Here is a 19,096-nt window from a genome sequence, read left to right as displayed (position 1 = left end):
TGACATGACCAGGTAGGTTGTGGTTGCAGAGTGGGGTGTGTTCAGTTATGGAATTATTTTGGGTAGAGACCAGGTCTAGCTCAGACAAGAGCTCTAAAAAAAAGGAGTAACATATTTCTGGCTAATAAAATAATAAGTGGGTACTAAAGGAAATGGGGTTTGGAATTGGGAGAACAAAAGGAAAAGAAAATTATATAATCACCTTTACCCTACCAGTCAGATAAAAAATAATAATTTAGAAGTTCCTTTCTTTTCATTATTTTTAATATATATACACTTGCTTGTATGACATATAAAGAAAGTTGTGAAAGCCGTATACATGCTGATTTATAAACTGCTTTTGGGAAAATTTTAATTCATTTTTTGGGAATACTAGTGCTTACTTCTTTACCTTCTTAAACCCTCTGGCAATTTCCTCTGACTTTTTTTTCACATATTACATCAATTATATTTCCCTCTATTAAACATTTTTAAAAACATGTGTTTTTTTTAAGATTTTATTTATTTTTTTTGACAGACACGGCGAGAGAGGGAACACAAGCAGGGGGAGTCGGAGAGGGAGAACAGGCTTCCTGTGGAGTGGGGAGCCCGACGCGGGGCTCGATCCCAGGACCCCGGAACCATGACCTGAGCCACCCAGACACCCCTAAAATATATGAGTTTTAATGGACGTATAATAATTTATTCTATGGATCTCCAGCATCATCCATTAATTCCTTATGATGACATTTGTGTTATCCACAATGTTTTGTTTTTATAAGTAATACAATTACCTATCACATACATTGCTATCTATATTATGTGAATTTATCATTCATTTTTTATAAAGATTTTATTTTTTTAAAGATTTTATTTATTTATTTGAGAAAAAGAGCAAGAGCGGTGGGGGGGGCGGGCAGAAGGAGAGGGAGAAATAGACTCCCTGCTGAGCGTGGAGCCAGAAGCCGAAGCAGAAGCTAAGCCGGGCTCAATGCGAGGCTCAACTCAGGGCTCAATTGGGGTTCATTGTGGGGCTCAATCCCAGGACCCTGAGATCGTGACCTGAGCCGAAGTCAGCCGCTCAACCGACTGAGCCACCCAGGGGCCCCGGTACTAGAACATTTTTTGCAGTGTTTTTGTTGTCTAGATTCTCATTCCTGGTAGTTTGGGCAGTGTGAATTATAATGAACACTTGCCCAAGCAGTGAGGATCTTGCATTTCATTTATAGGAAGGTCTTGACTGGTCCTGGTAGGTTGGCACTGGGGACACAATCGTGTGGGCTCTACAGGAAGGAGGGCTTGTTCTGTGAAAGTTAAGAATGGCAGATAAGAGTTGACAGCATGAGATACTATCCCTGGTTACTCATACTGTAATTTGATGAAACTCATGGGGCACGAGTACGCCATTTCATGTCTATAATTTTTTTTTTAAAGATTTTATTTATTTACTTGAGAGAGAATGAGAGCACATGAGAGGGGGGAGGGTCAGAGGGAGAAGCAGACTCCCCGCTGAGCAGGGAGCCCGATGCGGGACTCCAAGATCATGACCTGAGCCGAAGGCAGTCGCTTAACCAACTGAGCCACCCAGGCGCCCCTAGATTCTCATTCTTTATAAGAACCTAAAGACCTTCCAAAGATTCTCCAGTTGCATGTGAGAAACTCAAATAAATATTCTTCTCTGTAGTAACTGAAGCTGTATTTATTAAGTGCTAGGTTCTTTTTTTTTTTTTTAAAGATTTTATTTATTCATTTGAGACAGAGAGAATGAGAGAGACAGAGAGCATGAGAGGGAGGAGGGTCAGAGGGAGAAGCAGACTCCCTGCCGAGCAGGGAGCCCGATGCGGGACTCGATCCCGGGACTCCAGGATCATGACCTGAGCCGAAAGCAGTCGCTTAACCAACTGAGCCACCCAGGCGCCCTCATGTCTATAATTTTTAAATAAATCTTAATCCAGTTTTCATTTTTGGTGTGGCTCTCAAAATCATGAGTACAAAAGTTAAGCCTTAGGGCCTTAATAACATTAGTGTTTATTAAGAGATTTTAGCTATTATGTTCTTTAAAATCCTTTTGTTGGGCGCCTGGGTGGCTCAGTCGGTTAAGCGACTGCCTTCGGCTCAGGTCATGATCCTGGAGTCCTGGGATCGAGTCCCACATCGGGCTCCCTGCTCAGCGGGGGGTCTGCTTCTCCCTCTGCCCTCTTCCCTCTCATGCTCTCTGTCTCTCATTCTCTCTCTCTCAAATAAATAAATAAAATCTTAAATAAATAAATAAATAAATAAATAAAATCCTTTTGTTGTTCTCAAATGTGTCTTTACACCAATATAAAAACAATAGTGCAAAAATTATTGTACCCTACAATTTACTGAGTTTATTACTCTGAGACATTTTCTTCGGCTTTAAGTATGAAAATAAGCAGTCTCCAATGAGAAATTATTAAGCTTTTTAAATTTTTTTGTTTTTTTAAAGATTTATTTATTTATTTGAGAGAGAGAGAGCATGAGAGGGGGAGAGTCAGAGGGAGAAGCAGACCCCCCGCTGAGCAGGGAGCCCGATGTGGGACTCGATCCCAGGACTCCAGGATCATGACCTGAGCTGAAGGCCGTCGCTTAACCAACTGAGCCACCCAGGCGCCCAAGCTTTTTTTTTTTTAAAAAAAACAATAACTAGATCTTCTGCAAGAACAGACTTAAAAAAGAATTTTTTTTTTAAACTAAGCTCCATGCCCAATGTGGGGTTGAACTCACGGCCTGAGATTGAGTCACATGCTCTACCTACCGACTGAGCCAGCCAGGCGCCCCAAGAGTAGACTTTTCTGTCCACAAAATAAACACCTATTTACTGGACAATATGAATGGATCCATGTGGATTTTAATTTGAATGAAATTCATTTAAAAAGTGTGGGAAAGGGGCGCCTGGGTGACTCAGTTGGTTGGGTGTCTGCCTTTGGCTCAGATCATGATCTCAGGGTCCTGGGATTGAGCCCTGCATCGGGCTCCCTGCTCACTGGGGAGCCTGCTTCTCCCTCTTCCTCTGCCCTTCACCCTGGCTCATGCTCTCTCTCTCTCTATCATTCTCTCTCAAATAAATAAATTAAATCTTTAAAAAAAAAAAAAGTGTGGGAAAGGACCCACGAGGTTGACCTCATTGCTGTTAACTACCATACCAAGTTTCCTAGAGTGTCCCTTCCTAGAGTGTGACTTTAACACTAAGGCATCCCAAATTGTGTAAGATTTTGGGCAAACCTGACTTATCAACCTTTACTCATATACACAAAGGACATGTATAAAATGGGGAGCAATAATCGAGGGCCACCAAAGTATTGTATAATTTTCACTACAATTATCTCATTGCAAAAGTCAGGAGTTTTTGTCCATTTTTTTTTCTGAGTCTAGGTTTGATCTAATATATTTTCTACATCCTGAGGAAAGACATTGGGAAAAAGGTTTTTCTTCTAATGAGAAAACAGACTCAGTTGGAAGAGAGGCATTAAAGAGTAAAACATTGCTGTTTTGGCTTACAGATAAGCCAATGTCTTTCCTTTCAGGCCACATCATGAATTCCGTTTTTAAAATATTGTAATCTAAATATTTTGGAATTAAGTTTTTATGACATAGACCCCGATGAAACTTTTCAGTATGCATGGTATCATTTATCGTAAAGAGAAGAGCCAGGGGCTTCCTGGGTGGCTTAGTCATTTAAGCGTCTGAATCTTGATTTAAGCTCAGCTCAGGATCTCTGGGTCCTGGGATCAAGGCCCGCATCAGGCTCCCTGCTCTGCTTGTCTCTCTCTCCTTCTGCCCCTCCCCCTGCTCTCTCTCAAATAAATAAATAAATCTTTAAAAAACGAGAGACAATTTTATCTCTCCCCAACTGATACCAAAAAAATACAAAAGAAATAGATCTCACAATGTCTTAGAATTGTATACCAGTAATAAACAATAGCAAAAATGAAAGAGTAAAACAATAACAACATTTTGAGATTTTGCCTATATCTCTCATTTAGCTCTATTTTCATAGGCATTACTATCAATATATATCTTTTTTTTTTTTAAGATTTTATTTATTTGACAGAGAGAGAGACAGCAAGAGAGGGAAGACAGGTGGGGGGCGAGTAGGAGAGGGAGAAGCAGGCTCCCCGCTGAGCAGGGAACCCAATGTGGGGCTCCATCCCAGGACCCTGGGATCCTCACCTGAGCAGAAGTCAGATGCTTAACTGACTGAGCCACCCAGGTGCCCCACCCTATCCCTACTTTTTTTTTTTTAAAGATTTTATTTATTTATTTGACAGAGAGAGACACAGCGAGAGAGGGAACACAAGCAGGGGGAGTGGGAGAGGGAGAAGCAGGCTTCCCGCCAAGCAGGGAGCCCAATGCGGGGCTTGATCCCAGGACCCTGGGATCATGACCCGAGCCGAACACAGACGCTTAATGACTGAGCCACCCAGGCACCCCAACCCTATCCCTACTTTTTTTTTTTTAATTTTTTTTTTTTAAGATTTTATTTATTTGCGAGAGAGAGAATGAGAGACAGCATGAGAGGGAGGAGGGTCAGAGGGAGAAGCAGACTCCCTGCTGAGCAGGGAGCCTGATGTGGGACTCGATCCCAGGACTCTAGGATCATGACCTGAGCCGAAGGCAGTCGCTTAACCAACTGAGCCACCCAGGCGCCCTGGGTCCAGTTTTTCACAGACATCTCTGACTTTCTCCCCATCTCTCTAGTCGTTGTTTCAGATGTGACGGCTTCTGAGCTGTGCACTACAGAGATATGGGCACTTGCCATCTGACTGGGTTTGTGCACCTGACTTTGTCAGTTTCCAGGCACCTGCTCCTCAGTGACTGAGCCCCTGACACCTAGTTGATTTTGATAGTAGATTTCCTCCCTTTGTTTAACATTCTCTTTACTTTTACTTAAAAAAAGGGACTGGGGAGCTATCTCCCCTGTCTTTCCCAGCTTTGAAGTCACAGAAGACATGACCAGAGCCTAGATCCCAAACTGACCTAATCCCACTACACCCCATCCTCAACTCCCCTTCCCCCACCATGATTTGAAACCTTGGCAAAATCTAAATGTAAGACCATATTCTTTCAATCACATCTATGAAGGCTAACCTTACTTAAACCATATTTAAAGTAAAAGAGCTACTGGGGCGCCTGGGTGGCTCAGTCGGTCGAGCATGACTCTTGGTTTTGGCTCAGGTCGTGATCTCAGGTTGTGGGACTGAGCCCCATGTCAGACTCCAGGTTCAGCGGGAAGTTGGCTTTTTTTCTCCCTCTACCCCTCCCCTCCATCACTCGCTGTCTCTCTCTCAAATAAATAAATAAATCTTTAAAGTAAAAGAGTTACTTATTAAGCACATTATTTATATATTTCAGTGATATTTTTATTTGTTGCCTTAGATATAGTTAGGATTTAGAATATATTTTTATTTAGTATAAAAATGTTAAAAACTTATGACTTTTTAAAGACACATACATTTGATCAAAAAAAGTCTATATTTTTTGCTTATACACAAAAGTATACCGTTTTGTTTATTTTATCTGGCCAGGTAAAGCATGTAAAAGCTGACTACTTGGGGCACCTGGGTGGCTCAGATGGTTGAGCGTCTGCCTTCGGCTCAGGTCATGATCTCAGGGTCCTGGGATCGAGTCCCACATTGGGCTCCCTGCTCCTTGGGAACCTGCTTCTCCCTCTGCCTCTCTCTCTCTCTCTCTGTCTCTCATGAATAAATAAATAAAATCTTAAAAAAAAAAAGCTGACTACTTAATGGCTTATATTCTTTTTAGTGCAAAACTTCTCAGACATATTGCATTTGTGCACCTGTCAAAGTTTATTTACTCCTTTACGAGGAATCTCACAAGGCGATAACGGGCTGTGCCCATTCACAGTGACTTGGGAAATAAGGTTTATACACGTTAAGTAAGCTTCTCTACTATGTTCAGATTATTATTGACTGCTGCTGTTTTTTTTAAATTTTATTTTATTATGTTATGTTAATCACCATACATTACATCATTAGTTTTTATAGTCATAAAAATGTCATATTTTTATTACTCGACGTGAATTAAATTTAGGACACAAGTTGGAGCTATCTTCCCAGAAATGCCATTAACAGAAATAATAAGTAATGTATCTGTGACGCGAACTGTAAGCAAATTAATCTGTGGATTTTTGTCAGTTCCAAGCAGCGAGGCTTGATCCCCTGTCCAGAAACGCACCAACAGTGTCAAGGAGAATTCTGTTCGCAGAGGTGCAGGATCGTCCTTTTTTCTCAAACAATTATTTATACTCTCCACATTCAGTATAAAATGCAGAACCACCCTTTGCCCATTTCTCAGTTGAAAGACTAGCATTTTCTTTCTCAATTCCAGTTGTTCAGAAACTCTCTAAGAGTTTAATTTTTTCCCCATTGTCAGAACTGCTTCTTTTCCTATGTTCAGCTTTTTTTTTTTTTAAAGATTTTATTTATTTATTTGAGAGAGCGAGAATGAGAGAGAGAGAGCACATGAGAAGGGGGAGGGTCAGAGGAAGAAGCAGACTCCTTGCCGAGCAGGGAGCCCGATGCGGGACTCGATGCGGTACTCGATTCCGGGACTCCAGGATCATGACCTGAGCCGAAGGCAGTCGCTTAACCAACTGAGCCACCCAGGCGCCCCCTATGTTCAGCTTTGAGAACGCAGCTCTTCCTAACAAAAAGTTGTTAGTCGAAAGAACCTTGGAAATGGAAGAAAATATCTTCTTCCCCTGAAACTTCAAGCAAAGGCGCTTCAGTTCTGCAGCATAAAACTGTCCTTGCATGAAATATCTGTGCTCCTTTCTAAGGCCTGTACCACCTGCTTTGTGCTTGATCTCATCCTCTCTGATGGCTCCCGGCTGTGACGCTGGAAATTCTTGCTGCTCTCTGTTGCATCATCACTATTTCCCTCAGTACTTGATCTTTCCCGTCAGCTTACAAACATACTACTAATGCAGAATTCTAGAGCCATCTGGGGACATCTGATGGTAGACCATTAAAACTCCTTAATCTATTTTTTTTTATTTTTTTAAAGATTTTATTTCTTTATTTGAGACAGAGAGAATGAGAGAGAGAGAGCACATGAGAGGGGGGAGGGTCAGAGGAAGAAGCAGACTCCCTGCTGAGCAGGGAGCCCGATGCGGGACTCGATCCTGGGACTCCAGGATCGTGACCTGAGCCAAAGGCAGTCGCTTAACCAACTGAGCCACCCAGGCGCCCCTCCTTAATCTATTTTTGAAGAATTTCTCAGTTGGCTCTAGAAAACAAAAGAATTGAAATTCTTTTTTTTAAATGTTTTATTTATTTATTTATTTAAAATTTTATTATGTTATGTTAGTCACCATACAGTACATCATTGGGTTTTGATGCACGATCCATTGTATTCATATAACACCCAGTGCTCCATGCAGTACGTGCCCTCCTTAATACCCATCACCGGGCTAACCAATCCCCCCTCTCATCCTCCCCTCTAAAACCCTGTTTGTTTCTCAGAGTCCATAGTCTCTCATGGTTCATCTCTCCCTCCAATTTCCCGCCCCCATTTTTCCCTTCCTTCTCCTAATGTCCTCCATGCTATTCCTTATGTTCCACAAATAAGTGAAACCATACGATAATTGACTTTCTCTGCTTGACTTATTTCACTTAGCATAATCTCCTCCAGTCCCATCCATGTTGATGTAAAAGCTGGGTATTCATCTTTTCTGATGGCTCAGTAATATTCCATTGTATATATGGACCACATCCTCTTTATTCATTCATCTGTTGAAGGGCATCTCGGCTCTTTCCACAGTTTGGCTATTGCGGACATTGCTGCTATGAACATTGGGGTGCATATGGCCCTTCTTTTCACTACATCTGTGTCTTTGGGGTAAATACCCAGGAGTGCAATTGCTGGGTCATTGGGTAGCTCTATTTTTAAATTTTTGAGGAACCTCCACACTATTTTCCAAAGTGTCTGTACCAACTTGCATTCCCACCAACAGTGTAAGAGGGTTCCCCTTTCTCCACAACCTCTCCAACATTTGTTGTTTCTTTCCCTGTCCATTTTTGCCATTCTAACTTGTGTAAGGTGGTATCTCACTGTGGTTTTGATTTGGATTTCCCTGATGGCTAATGATGATGAACATTTTTTCATGTGTCTGTTAGCCATTTGTATGTCTTCTTCAGAGAAGTGTCTTTTCATATCTTCTGCCCACTTTTTGACTTATTTGTTTTTTGGGTGTTGAGTTTGAGAAGTTCTTTATAGATTTTGGATACCAGCCCTTTATCTGTAGTGTCATTTGCAAATATCTTCTCCCATTCTGTGGGTTGCCTCTTTGTTTTGTTGACTGTTTCCTTTGCTGTGCAGAAGCTTTTTATCTTGATGAAGTCCCAAAAGTTCATTTTTGCTTTTGTTTCACTAGCTTTTGGAAATGTATCTTGAAAGAAGCTGCTGTGGGTGATGTCAAAGAGTTACTGCCTATGTTCTCTTCTAGGATTTGGATGGATTCCTGTGTCACATTGAGGTCTTTCATCCACTTTGAGTTTATCTTTGTGAATGGTGTTAGAGAATGGTTGAGTTTCATTCTTCTGCATGTGGCTGTCCAATTTTCCCAGCACCATTTATTGAAGAAACTGTCTTTTTTCCATTGCATGTTTTTTCCTGCTTTGTCAAAGATTATTTGACCATAGAGTTGAGGGTCCATATCTGGGTTCTCTCTTCTGTTCCATTTGTCTATATGTCTGTTTTTGTGCCAGTACCATGCTGTCTTGGTGATCACAGCTTTGTAATATAGCTTTAAGTCGGGCAACGTGATGTCCCCGGCTTTGTTTTTCTTTTTCAACATTTCCTTGGTGATTTGGGGTCTTTTCTGATTCCATACAAATTTTAGGATTTTAGGATTCCATACAAACAAAGTTTGTTCCAGTACTTTGAAAAATGTCATAGGAATTTTGATCGGGATGGTATTGAAGGTATAGATTGCTCTGGGTAGCATAGACATTTTAACAGTGTTTATTCCTCTGATCCATGAGCATGGAATATTTTTCCATTTTTTGTGTCTTCTTCAATTTCTTTCATGAGTGTTTTGTAGTTCCTAGAGTATAGATCCTTTACCTCTTTGGCTAGGTTTATTCCGAGGTATCTTATGGTTTTTGGTGATATTGTAAATGGAATCAGTTCTCTAATTTCTCTTTCTACAGTTGTGTTGTTAGTGCATAAGAAAGCAACTGATTTCTGTGCATTGATTTTGTATCCTGCTACATTACTGAATTGCTGGATGAGTTCTAGTAATTTGGGGGTGGAGTCTTTTGGGTTTTCCACATAAAGTATCATGTCGTCTGCGAAAAGAGAGAGTTTGACTTCTTCTTTGCCAATTTGAATACCTTTTATTTCTTTTTGTTGTCTGATTGCTGTTGCTAGGACTTCTAGTACTATGTTGAACAATAGTGGCGAGAGTGGGCATCCTTGACGTGTTCCTGATCTTAAGGGAAAGGCTCTCAGCTTTTCCCCATTGAGGATGATATTCGCTGTGGGTTTTTCATAGATGGATTTTATGAACTTGAGGAATGTTCCCTCTATCCCTATACTCTGGAGAGTTTTAATCAGGAAAGAATGTTGTATTTTGTCAAATGCTTTTTCTGCATCAATTGAGAGGACCATATGGTTCTTCTCCCTCCTCTTATTAATGTGTTCTATCACATTGATTGATTTGCAAATGTTGAACCACCCTTGCATCCTGTGGATAAATCCCACTTGGTCGTGGTGGATGATCCTTTTAATGTATTGTTGGATCCTATTAGCTAGGATTTTGTTGAGGATTTTGGAATCCATATTCTTCAGGGATATCAGTCTGAAATTCTCCTTTTTGATGGGGTCTTTGCCTGGTTTGGGGATTAAGGTAATGCTGGCCTCATAGAATGAGTTTGGAAGTTTTCCTTCTGTTTCTATTTTTTGAAACAGCTTCAGTAGAATAAGTATTATTTCTTCTTTGAATGTTTGGTAGAATTCCCCAGGGAATCCATCAGGCCCTGGACTCTTGTTTTTGGGGAGGTTTTTGATCACTGCTCCAATCTCGTTACTGGTTATTGGCCTATTCAGGTTGTCAATTTCTTCCTGTTTCAGTCTTCGCAGCTTATAGGTTTCCAGGAAGGCCTCCATTTCATCCAGATCGCTCAGTTTATTGGCATATAATTGTTGATAATAATTTCTAATAATTGTTTCTATTTCCTTGGTGTTAGTCGTGATCTCTCCCCTTTCATTCATAATTTTATTAATTTGGGTCCTTTCTCTTTTCTTTTGGATAAGTCTGGCCAGTGGTTTATCAATCTTATTAATTCTTTCAAAGAACCAACTTCTAGTTTTGTTGATCTGATCTACTGTGTTTCTGGTTTCTAATTCATTGATTTCTGCTCTAATTTTAATTATTTCTCTTCTAATGCGTGGCTTAGGCGTCATTTGTTGCTTTTTCTCTAGTTCTTTAAGGTGTAGAGTTAGTTGGTGAATTCGGGATTTTTCTATTTTTTTGAGTGAGGCTTGGATGGCTATGTATTTCCCCCTTAGGACCGACCGCCTTTGCAGTATCCCATAGGTTTTGGACCGATGTGTTTTCGTTCTCATTGATTTCCATGAATTGTTTAAGTTCTTCTTTGATTTCTTGGTTGACCCAAACGTTCTTGAGCAGAGTGGTCTTTAGCTTCCAAGTGTTTGAATTTCTGCCAAATTTTTTCTTGTGATTGAGTTCCAGTTTTAGAGCACTGTGGTCTGAGAATATGCAGGGAATAATCTCAATCTTTTGGTATCGGTTGAGACCTGATTTGTGACCCAGTATATGGTCTATTCTGGAGAAAGTTCCATGTGCGCTCGAGAAGAAGGAGTATTCTGTTGTTTTAGGGTGGAATGTTCTGTAAATATCTATGAGGTCCATCTGGTCCAATGTATTATTCAAAGCTCTTGTTTCCTTGTTGATTTTCTGCTTAGATGATCTGTCCATTGCTGAGAGTGGAGTATTGAGGTCTCCTACAATTAACGTATTGTTATCAATATGACTCTTTATTTTGGTTAACAGTTGGCTTATATGGCTGCTCCCATGTTGGGGGCATAGATATTTACAACTGTTAGATCTTCTTGTTGGATAGACCCGTTAAGAATGATAGAGTGTCCTTCTGTGTCTCTTATTACAGACTTTAGTTTAAAATCTAATTTGTCTGATATAAGAATTGCTACCCCAGCATTCTTTTGAGGTCCTCTGGCATGGAAGATGGATCTCTATCCCTTCACTTTCAGTCTGGATGTATCTTTAGGTTCAAAATGAGTCTCTTGTAGACAGCATATGGATGGGTCCTGTCTTTTTATCCAATCTGCAACCATGTGCCGTTTTATGGGAGCATTAGGCCATTCACATTGAGAGTGATTATTGAAAGATATGAATTAATTGTCATCATGTTGCCCGTGAAGACGTTGTTTTTATAGATTGTCCTGTAAATTTCTGTTGTAGATCACTCTTGGGGTCTTTCTCCTTTTATAGAACCCCCCTTAATATTTCTTGCAGGGCCAGCTTAGTGGTCACATATTCTTTCAGTTTCTGCCGGTCATGGAAGCTCTGCATCTCGCCATCCATTCTAAATGAAAGCCTTGCTGGATAAAGTATTCTTGGCTGCAGGTTCTTCTCATTTAGTATCCTGAATATGTCTTGCCAGGCCTTTCTGGCTTGCCAGGTCTCCGTGGATAGGTCTGACGTTATTCTGATGTTCCTCCCTCTGTACGTAAGGAATCTCTTCCCCCTAACTGCCCTTAAGATGGTTTCCTTGGTTCTAAGATTTGCAAGTTTTACTATTACATGCCAGGGTGTTGGCCTGTTTTTCTTGATCTTAGGAGGGGTCCTCTCTGCCTCTAGGACTCAAATGTTTGTTTCATTCCCCAGATTAGGGAAGTTCTCAGCTACGATTTGCTCAAATACATCTTCTAGTCCTCTCTCTCTCTCCACTCCCTCCGGGATTCCAATTATTCTGACACTGGAACGCTTCATGGTGTCACTTATTTCTCTGATTCTATTTTCATGGACTCTGAGTTGTTTTTCCCTGGCCTCCTCTTTTCCCTTTTTATCTATTATATTGTCTTCCAGGTCGCTTATTCTCTCTTCTGCCTCAGTTACCCTAGCTTTTAGATTATCTAGATTGGATTGGATCTCATTGATAGCATTTTTAAGTTCTGCCAATTCACCTTTTATTTCTGCCCTTAGAGACTCTATGTTGCCATTAATTGATTTCTCCATTCTAGCCATTGTCTTCACAATTGCTAGCCTGAATTCCATCTCCGACATCTTGGTTATATGTGCATCCATTTGTAAATCTGCAGCATAAGTCATAATCTCTGAGTCTTTTCATTTGGGGGGCTCCTCCTCCTAGTCATTCTGTTGATGGGTGTTTGAGGGAATGTATAGAGTCCAAATTATTGACCAGAACCCAAGCAAGATGCACCTGTTTTCTTGGGACCTTAGGGCTGCTGCCTCTTGTTTTCCCAGCTTGTCTTCTGCGGGAGGGGCCTGCCGCGCTGTTACTCAGGCAACCCTGTTAGGGTGGAGTTGCCTTGCGCCCCTGTGGCGGGGGATGGGCTCAGTGGGAATCAGTCTTTGGGGCTTTTGTTCTCTGGCGCCTTTCCCTGGTGGCTTTCCATGTCTTTTCCACGAGTCAGAGCAGAAGAGACTGTTTCCAACCCTCTGTCTCAGAGCAGAGAGACCTCAGTCTGTTCTTCAGTGAGCTCTCCAGGCCACACTGTCTCCGTTTCTGTCCGTGCTGCCATAAACTGCAGCGTCCTGGGTTGTGCGCCCCTCCACAGCGCCCCCAGTCCTGCCTCCAGGTCGGGGCACGTCTCTGCCCTTTGTGCTTCTAAAACCGCCAGCCGCTCCCAGTTCCCGCGCTCGGGACTCCGCTGCTTCGGTTTCCACCCTGGGAGCTGCAGTTCGCAGCATTTATGTGTAGCTTAGGACACCCAGAAATACAAATATGAATATCCCCAGTTAGTCCTGGAAAGTCTAACTCATTTCTACAAGGTCAGAAGGTAATTTCCTAACATAAAGATACTTTTATTTGTTTTTTTTTTTTTTAAAGATTTTATTTATTTATCTGACAGAGAGACAGTGAGAGAGGGAACACAAGCAGGGGAGTGGGAGAGGGAGAAGCAGGCTTCCCGCTGAGCAGGGAGCCCGATGCGGGGCTCCATCCCATGACCCTGGGATCATGACCAGAGCCGAAGGCAGACACTTAACGACTGAGCCATCCAGGTGCCCCGAGTGCTGATTACTCTTAAAACAAAATTATTTTGGAGGACAACTGTACCTCTCAAAATGTAAAACATATGTGCCATTTGAGGAAGCAGGGTTACTTCCAGAAAGCTATTTTATTTTATTTTTTAATTTATTTTTTATTTTTTATTTTTTTAAAGATTTTATTTATTTATTCATGAGAGACAGAGAGAGAGACAGAGGCAGAGGGAGAAGCAGGCTCCCCGCGGAGCAGGGAGCCCGACGCGGGACTCGATCCCAGGACCCTGAGATCATGACCTGAGCCGAAGGCAGACGCTTAACCGACTGAGCCACCCAGGCGCCCCAACCCTTTATTTTTTTAAAGATTTTATTTTTTAAGGAATCTCTACAACCAACATGGGGCTCACACTCACAACCCCTAGATCGAGAGTCACCAGCTCTACTGACTGAGCCAGCCAGGTGCCCCTAAAAATTACCCTTTAAACATTTATCTGGAATACTGAGGTGTGGTGGGTTTTTTTGTTTTTTGGATTACTGAGTTTTTAAGTGCCCTCTCCATATGCCTTGGCCTTGCTTGTCCCATCCTAGTCCCCATCCTGTCCCTCCTACTGCCAGTAACACCCACTTTCATATGTACCCCAAATGTCTGCAGACATTACCAAATGACCCTGGGGGGGGGAACTGCCCCTCCTTGAGAACCACTGCTCAAATGGTATTAAATACCACTTTCCTGGCTCCCAGTGCTCCCGAGTCTCTGTCTGGAATTCTGATTCCCTCAACAACCCCCTCTACGACTCACTTTCATCCAGATCAACCAGGTTTTTATCACTATAAACTGCTTCTGTGTTTGGTCCCAGGATTAGAAAAGGTGAATACATCTTCAGCTGCTGGAAGATGGCATCTGAAAAATGGACAAACCCTTTTAAATTCTAAGAAAGAGAATTCCTGGCAGAGCCTACTAATCACAGAAGCAGTTGAGATGAGATCATGTGGTATTGTGTCCCTAATCTAGACAAGATAGTGCCCACACCACCCATTTCCTGACTTCCAAACACACATTTTAGAGGTTGTCTCAGAGAACGAATTTGTATAGTATAATTTTTAACAGTCAGATCTGGCTTTAGTTTCTCTACTTCCTAGCTTGTGACTTAAGTCAAACGTTCAGGTTTTCTGGGGCACCTGGGTGGCTCAGTCATTGGGTGTCTGCCTTCAGCTCAGATCATGATCCCAGGGTCATGGGATCGAGCCCCGCATCGGGCTCCCTGCTCCGCGGGAAGCCTGCTTCTCCCTCTCCCACTCCCCCTGCTTGTGTTCCCTCTCTCGCTGTCTCTCTGTCAAATAAATAAATAAAATCTTAAAAAAAAAAGTTCAGGTTTTCTAAGACTTTATCTTACGGATGCTCATCTGTATAATGGGCATCATGATGTTCACTTCACAAAGTGTTACAGATGAAAAGATGATCTAATTTTTTAAAACTTTTCTGGACTCACCACTAGAAAGTGTTCAATATCAATAACTTTACTGCTTTAAAAAAAATACTATGGATATCGTGTTTCTAGTCAGTGCCAGAGAACTATGATTACCACCCGTGGTCATAAAGTAATGTTTAATTTTTACCAATACTGTGTGTGTGTGTGTTGGGTAAGGGTGTTCTTAAAATCAGGTCACATACCACTATTCTGTTAATAATGAATGAAGTGACAAAATGGATTATAAAAAGGAAAACAACAAAACAAAATAAAACCTGAATGTGACCTTTAGATACGTAGATCTTGAATTCTAACCAGCACAGACACAGGTGTTTTGATCAGAAGATGATTTTTCCTCTGTTAAAGCAGATATTTTCACTCTCTTCTGCATAATTTTTCCCTCATCCCAAGGATGGTTTGAAGCACCGCTGGGTGTGTGTGGTGGGAACATTTCTCTTTAATTAAAAAGTTACAGAGGCAGGGCTCCTGGTGGCTCAGTCTGCGTTCTGCTCAGGTCATGATCTCAGGGTCCTGGGATTGAGCTCCGCCTCGGGCTCCCTGCTCAGTGGGGAGCCTGCTTCTCCCTCTGCCCTTGCCCCCCCCACCCCCTTGTGCTCTCTTTCTCTCTCTGTCCCTCTCAAAAAAAAAAAAGTTGTATTTTCACCTGGCCATTTGAGCCTCTCTGCTGACTTTTTCCTGCCTGCGGACAGGCTCCCTGGTGAACCTCATGTTCATGTCTCTCCTGGATAGGAGTGAGAGATGATCTCTACTCACAGATGTCACAGGCATGAAGGTAGCTTCTACTTTTAAGTTCTCTTCCGGTGCAGATCCTGAAACCTAAGCAAAACCCCTCCTTCTCAGCAGGATGTACAATGTACCCCAGCTTTCAGGTGCCTGGGAGCTGGACCTACCAGGATTGAAAATTCCTACCAGGTCTGGCACATTAGAGTCAGGAACTCTGCCAGTTTCCATCACAGAAACCCCTTGCATTCGACTGTTAAATCATCATAGAAGAATGTCTAAGATGCCTTTAGCTTTTTGCGGTTGGCACGTTGTACATGTCTCAATGGCTCTATCTGCTGTCAGAAAGAGGAACATGACTTCATCCTTCACATTTTAGACTTGGTGACAGCGCGAAGTCAGAGGCGATTGGGGGGGTGCCTTCTTCTGCTACTGTTTTATCAGAATCCTCCTGGACTGAGGACTGAGTGAGTAGAATTATGGCTCAGTGTTTGTTTATATTTTAAGTCTGCAGCTGCTGTTATATTAATAGTAATCCAATCTCTGTTTTATCCTTTGTGACAAGGTCTTACTTAGAGTTGATTAAAAATACGTATATAACTCTTCAGATTTTTTCCTTCCTCAGATATTATTGAAATGCTGTGATTTTGTAGGAAATTTTTCATTTTTATATAAGTTTCAAATTTATCAGGGTAAGGATTTACATAATCTCTTGTTTTTTTTAGATTTATTGAGCTATAATTGACATATAATATCATGTAAGTTTAAGGTGTACAATGTGATGATTTGAATCATATATATATTGCAAAATGTTTAGTTACATCCTTCACCTCGCATAATTACCATTTCATTTTGTTGTTGTTGTTGCTATGGTGGGAACGTTAAAGTTCTACTCTTTTTTTTTTTTTTTAGATTTTATTTTTTTGAGAGAGAGCATGAGCAAGCAAGAGAGACATGAGCAGGGGGAGGGGCAGAGGCAGAAGGAGAGGGAGAAGCCAACTCCCCGCTGAGCAGGGAGCCGGATGAAGGCTCGATCTCAGGACTCTGGGATCATGACCTGAGCCTAAGGCAGACGCTTAACTGACTGAGTCCCCCAGGCGCCCCTAAATTTCCACTCTTAAAGCAACTTTCAAGGATACAACACAGTATTGTTAACCATAGTCACCATGTTGCACATTAGATCCCTGGAACTTATTCATCTTATGACTGAAAGTTTGTACCCTTTGACCAACATCTCCCCATTTCACTCCCCACCCGTAACCCCTGGCAAACACCATTCTACTCCATTTCTCTAAGTTTGACTTTTTTAGATTACACATGTAAGATCATACAGTGTTTTGTCTTTCTTTGACTTATTTCACTTAGCATAATGCCTTCAAGGTCCATCTATGTTGTTGCAAATGACAGGATTTCTTTCTTTTCTTTCTTTTTTTTTTTTTTAAAGATTTTATTTATTTCACAGAGAGAGACATAGCGAGAGAGGGAACACAAGCAGGAGGAGTGGGAGAGGGAGAAGCAGGCCTCCCGCTGAGCAGGGAGCCCGATGTGGGGCTCGAGCCCAGGACCCTGGGATCATGACCTGAGCCGAAGGCAGACACTTAACGACTGAGCCACCCAGGTGCCCCTCTTTCTTTTCTTATGGCTGAATATTATGCCATTTTATACATATATACATATCACATTTTCTTTATCCATTCATCGGTGGTTGTTTCCATGTCTTGGCTATCATGAATAATGCTGCAATGAACATAAGGATGCAGATATTTCTCGGAGATAGTGATTTTGTTTCCTTCAGATATATACCTAGAAGTGGAATTGCTGCAACATACGGTAGTTCTATTTGCTAATTTTTGAGGAACCTTCATACTGTTTTCACAGCACCTGCACCAATTTACATTCCCGCCAACAGTGCTTAAGGGTTCCCTTTGCTCCACATTCTCGTCAATGCTTGTTATGTCTTGTCTTTTTGGGTTTTTTTAAATTATTTTTTTAAGAGTATTTATTTATTTGACAGAGAGAGAGAGAGTGAGAGCACAAGCTGGGAGACAGTGTGAGGGAGAAGCAGGCTCCCCACTGAGCAGGGAGCCCAATGCAGGACTCGATCCCAGCACCCCAGGAACATGACCTGAGTTGAAAGCAGCTGCTTAACCAACTGAGCCACCCAGGTGCCCCTGTCTTGTCTTTTTGATAATAGTCATTCTAACAAGTGTGAGATTCTCTTATTATATTTTTAGAGCTTTTGAAATAAATAGGAATGTCATATGTTTTCATTCCTAAAATCAGAATGTGTGCCTTATCTTTTTAAAATAATAAGTCTTTCCAGAGTTTTATCAAAAAAAATTTTTTTTAAGATTTTATTTATTTGCGAGAGAGAGAATGAGAGACAGAGAGCATGAGAGGGAGGAGGGCCAGAGGGAGAAGCAGACTCCCTGCTGAGCAGGGAGCCTGATGCGGGACTCGATCCCGGGACTCCGGGATCATGACCTGAGCCGAAGGCAGTTGCTTAACCAACTGAGCCACCCAGGCGCCCCTATCAAAAATTTTAAAGATTTTATTTTTTAAGTAATCTCTACACCCAGTGTGGGGCTCAAACTTAAAACCCCAAGATCAAGAGTCACATGATCCAACTGTGCCAGCCAGGCGCCCTTAGAATTTTATCAATTTTATTAGTCCTTTTAAAGAACCAATTTTGACTCTGTTTTTCTTTTTCTTTTTCTTTTTAATGATTTTATTTATTTATTTGAGAGAGAGAGAGAGAATGAGAATGGGGAGGAGCAGAGGGAGAAGCAGATTCCCTGCTGAGCAGGGGGCCCGATGTGGGGCTCAATCCCAGGACTCCAGGATCATGACTTGAGCCAAAAGTAGACACCCAACCGTCTGAGCCACCCAGGCGCCCCTGTTGTTTTTCTTTATTGTGTTTGCTTACCATTTCATTAGTTTCTTTTTAAATTTTTTTATTTTTCAAAATTGTGTGTTTGGGGTGCCTGGATGGCTTAGTTAAGGCTCCAACTCTTGATTTCGGCTCAGGTCATGAGCTCAGGGTTGTGATATCAAGCCCCGCATGGGGCTCAGCACTCAGCACAGAGTCGGCTTCATCTGTATTACTTTTAAATGTTCAGTAGTGTTCAGTATGTCCACATTGTTGTGACTCCAATCTATTTTTAACCCTAATAGCAAAGCAGGAATCTGGGACATATTTTCTTTGCTTTAACACACCCTTTGAAGTGGTCCTCACTAGGGCAACAGAATCATTACAAAACTGTAAGTTCATTTATTCACAGGATGACTGAGCAATTACTACACTGATGTGAATCAGTGAGTCCATGGACACTGAAAAAATCACATTTATATCACTGTTACCCTCCTCCTCTCCCAACCACAGGGAATTTGCCGGGTATTTGTTTATTTTTATTGTGGTAACAGCACTTCCTTGCTTTTAAATATATTTTCACCAAGGAGCAAAACACCTGTCCTTTCGTAAACGCAGTTTTTCCTACAAGTGGTCTCATTTAAATCTATCAACATGTAACAAATGCCTTTAACATAAAGTTTTCATTCCCTTTAATATATTTCATTTAATTGTAGAAGATTTTAAAAACATACATAAAGAACAAAGAGGAAAATAACAATAAATAAATTATAAAAAAACCCA

The 19,096-nt window shown here is 41.5% G+C and overlaps 1 protein-coding gene across 1 annotated transcript in view; it reads right to left on the bottom strand.

The window, feature by feature from the left end:
* The window catches only part of NANOGNB (NANOG neighbor homeobox), a 41,570-nt gene extending 25,877 nt beyond the window's left edge, over positions 1 to 15,693 (bottom strand). Inside the window, exons 1-2 of the mRNA XM_064590289.1 lie at positions 15,615 to 15,693; positions 14,034 to 14,135 (exon numbers count right to left, since the gene is read on the bottom strand). Coding sequence (XP_064446359.1) covers positions 14,034 to 14,135; positions 15,615 to 15,693 — 181 coding nt within the window. The remainder of the gene's footprint in view (positions 1 to 14,033; positions 14,136 to 15,614) is intronic.
* Positions 15,694 to 19,096: the final 3,403 nt, after the last annotated feature.

This window comes from Mirounga angustirostris, unplaced genomic scaffold (genome assembly GCF_029215605.1).
Source record: "Mirounga angustirostris isolate CCGP_5_RB_7025 unplaced genomic scaffold, mMirAng1.0.hap1 SCAF_5, whole genome shotgun sequence".
Lineage (NCBI taxonomy): Eukaryota > Metazoa > Chordata > Mammalia > Carnivora > Phocidae > Mirounga > Mirounga angustirostris.
Note: the sequence above shows the minus strand (reverse complement) of the source record. Positions and strands in the feature narration are given on the sequence as shown.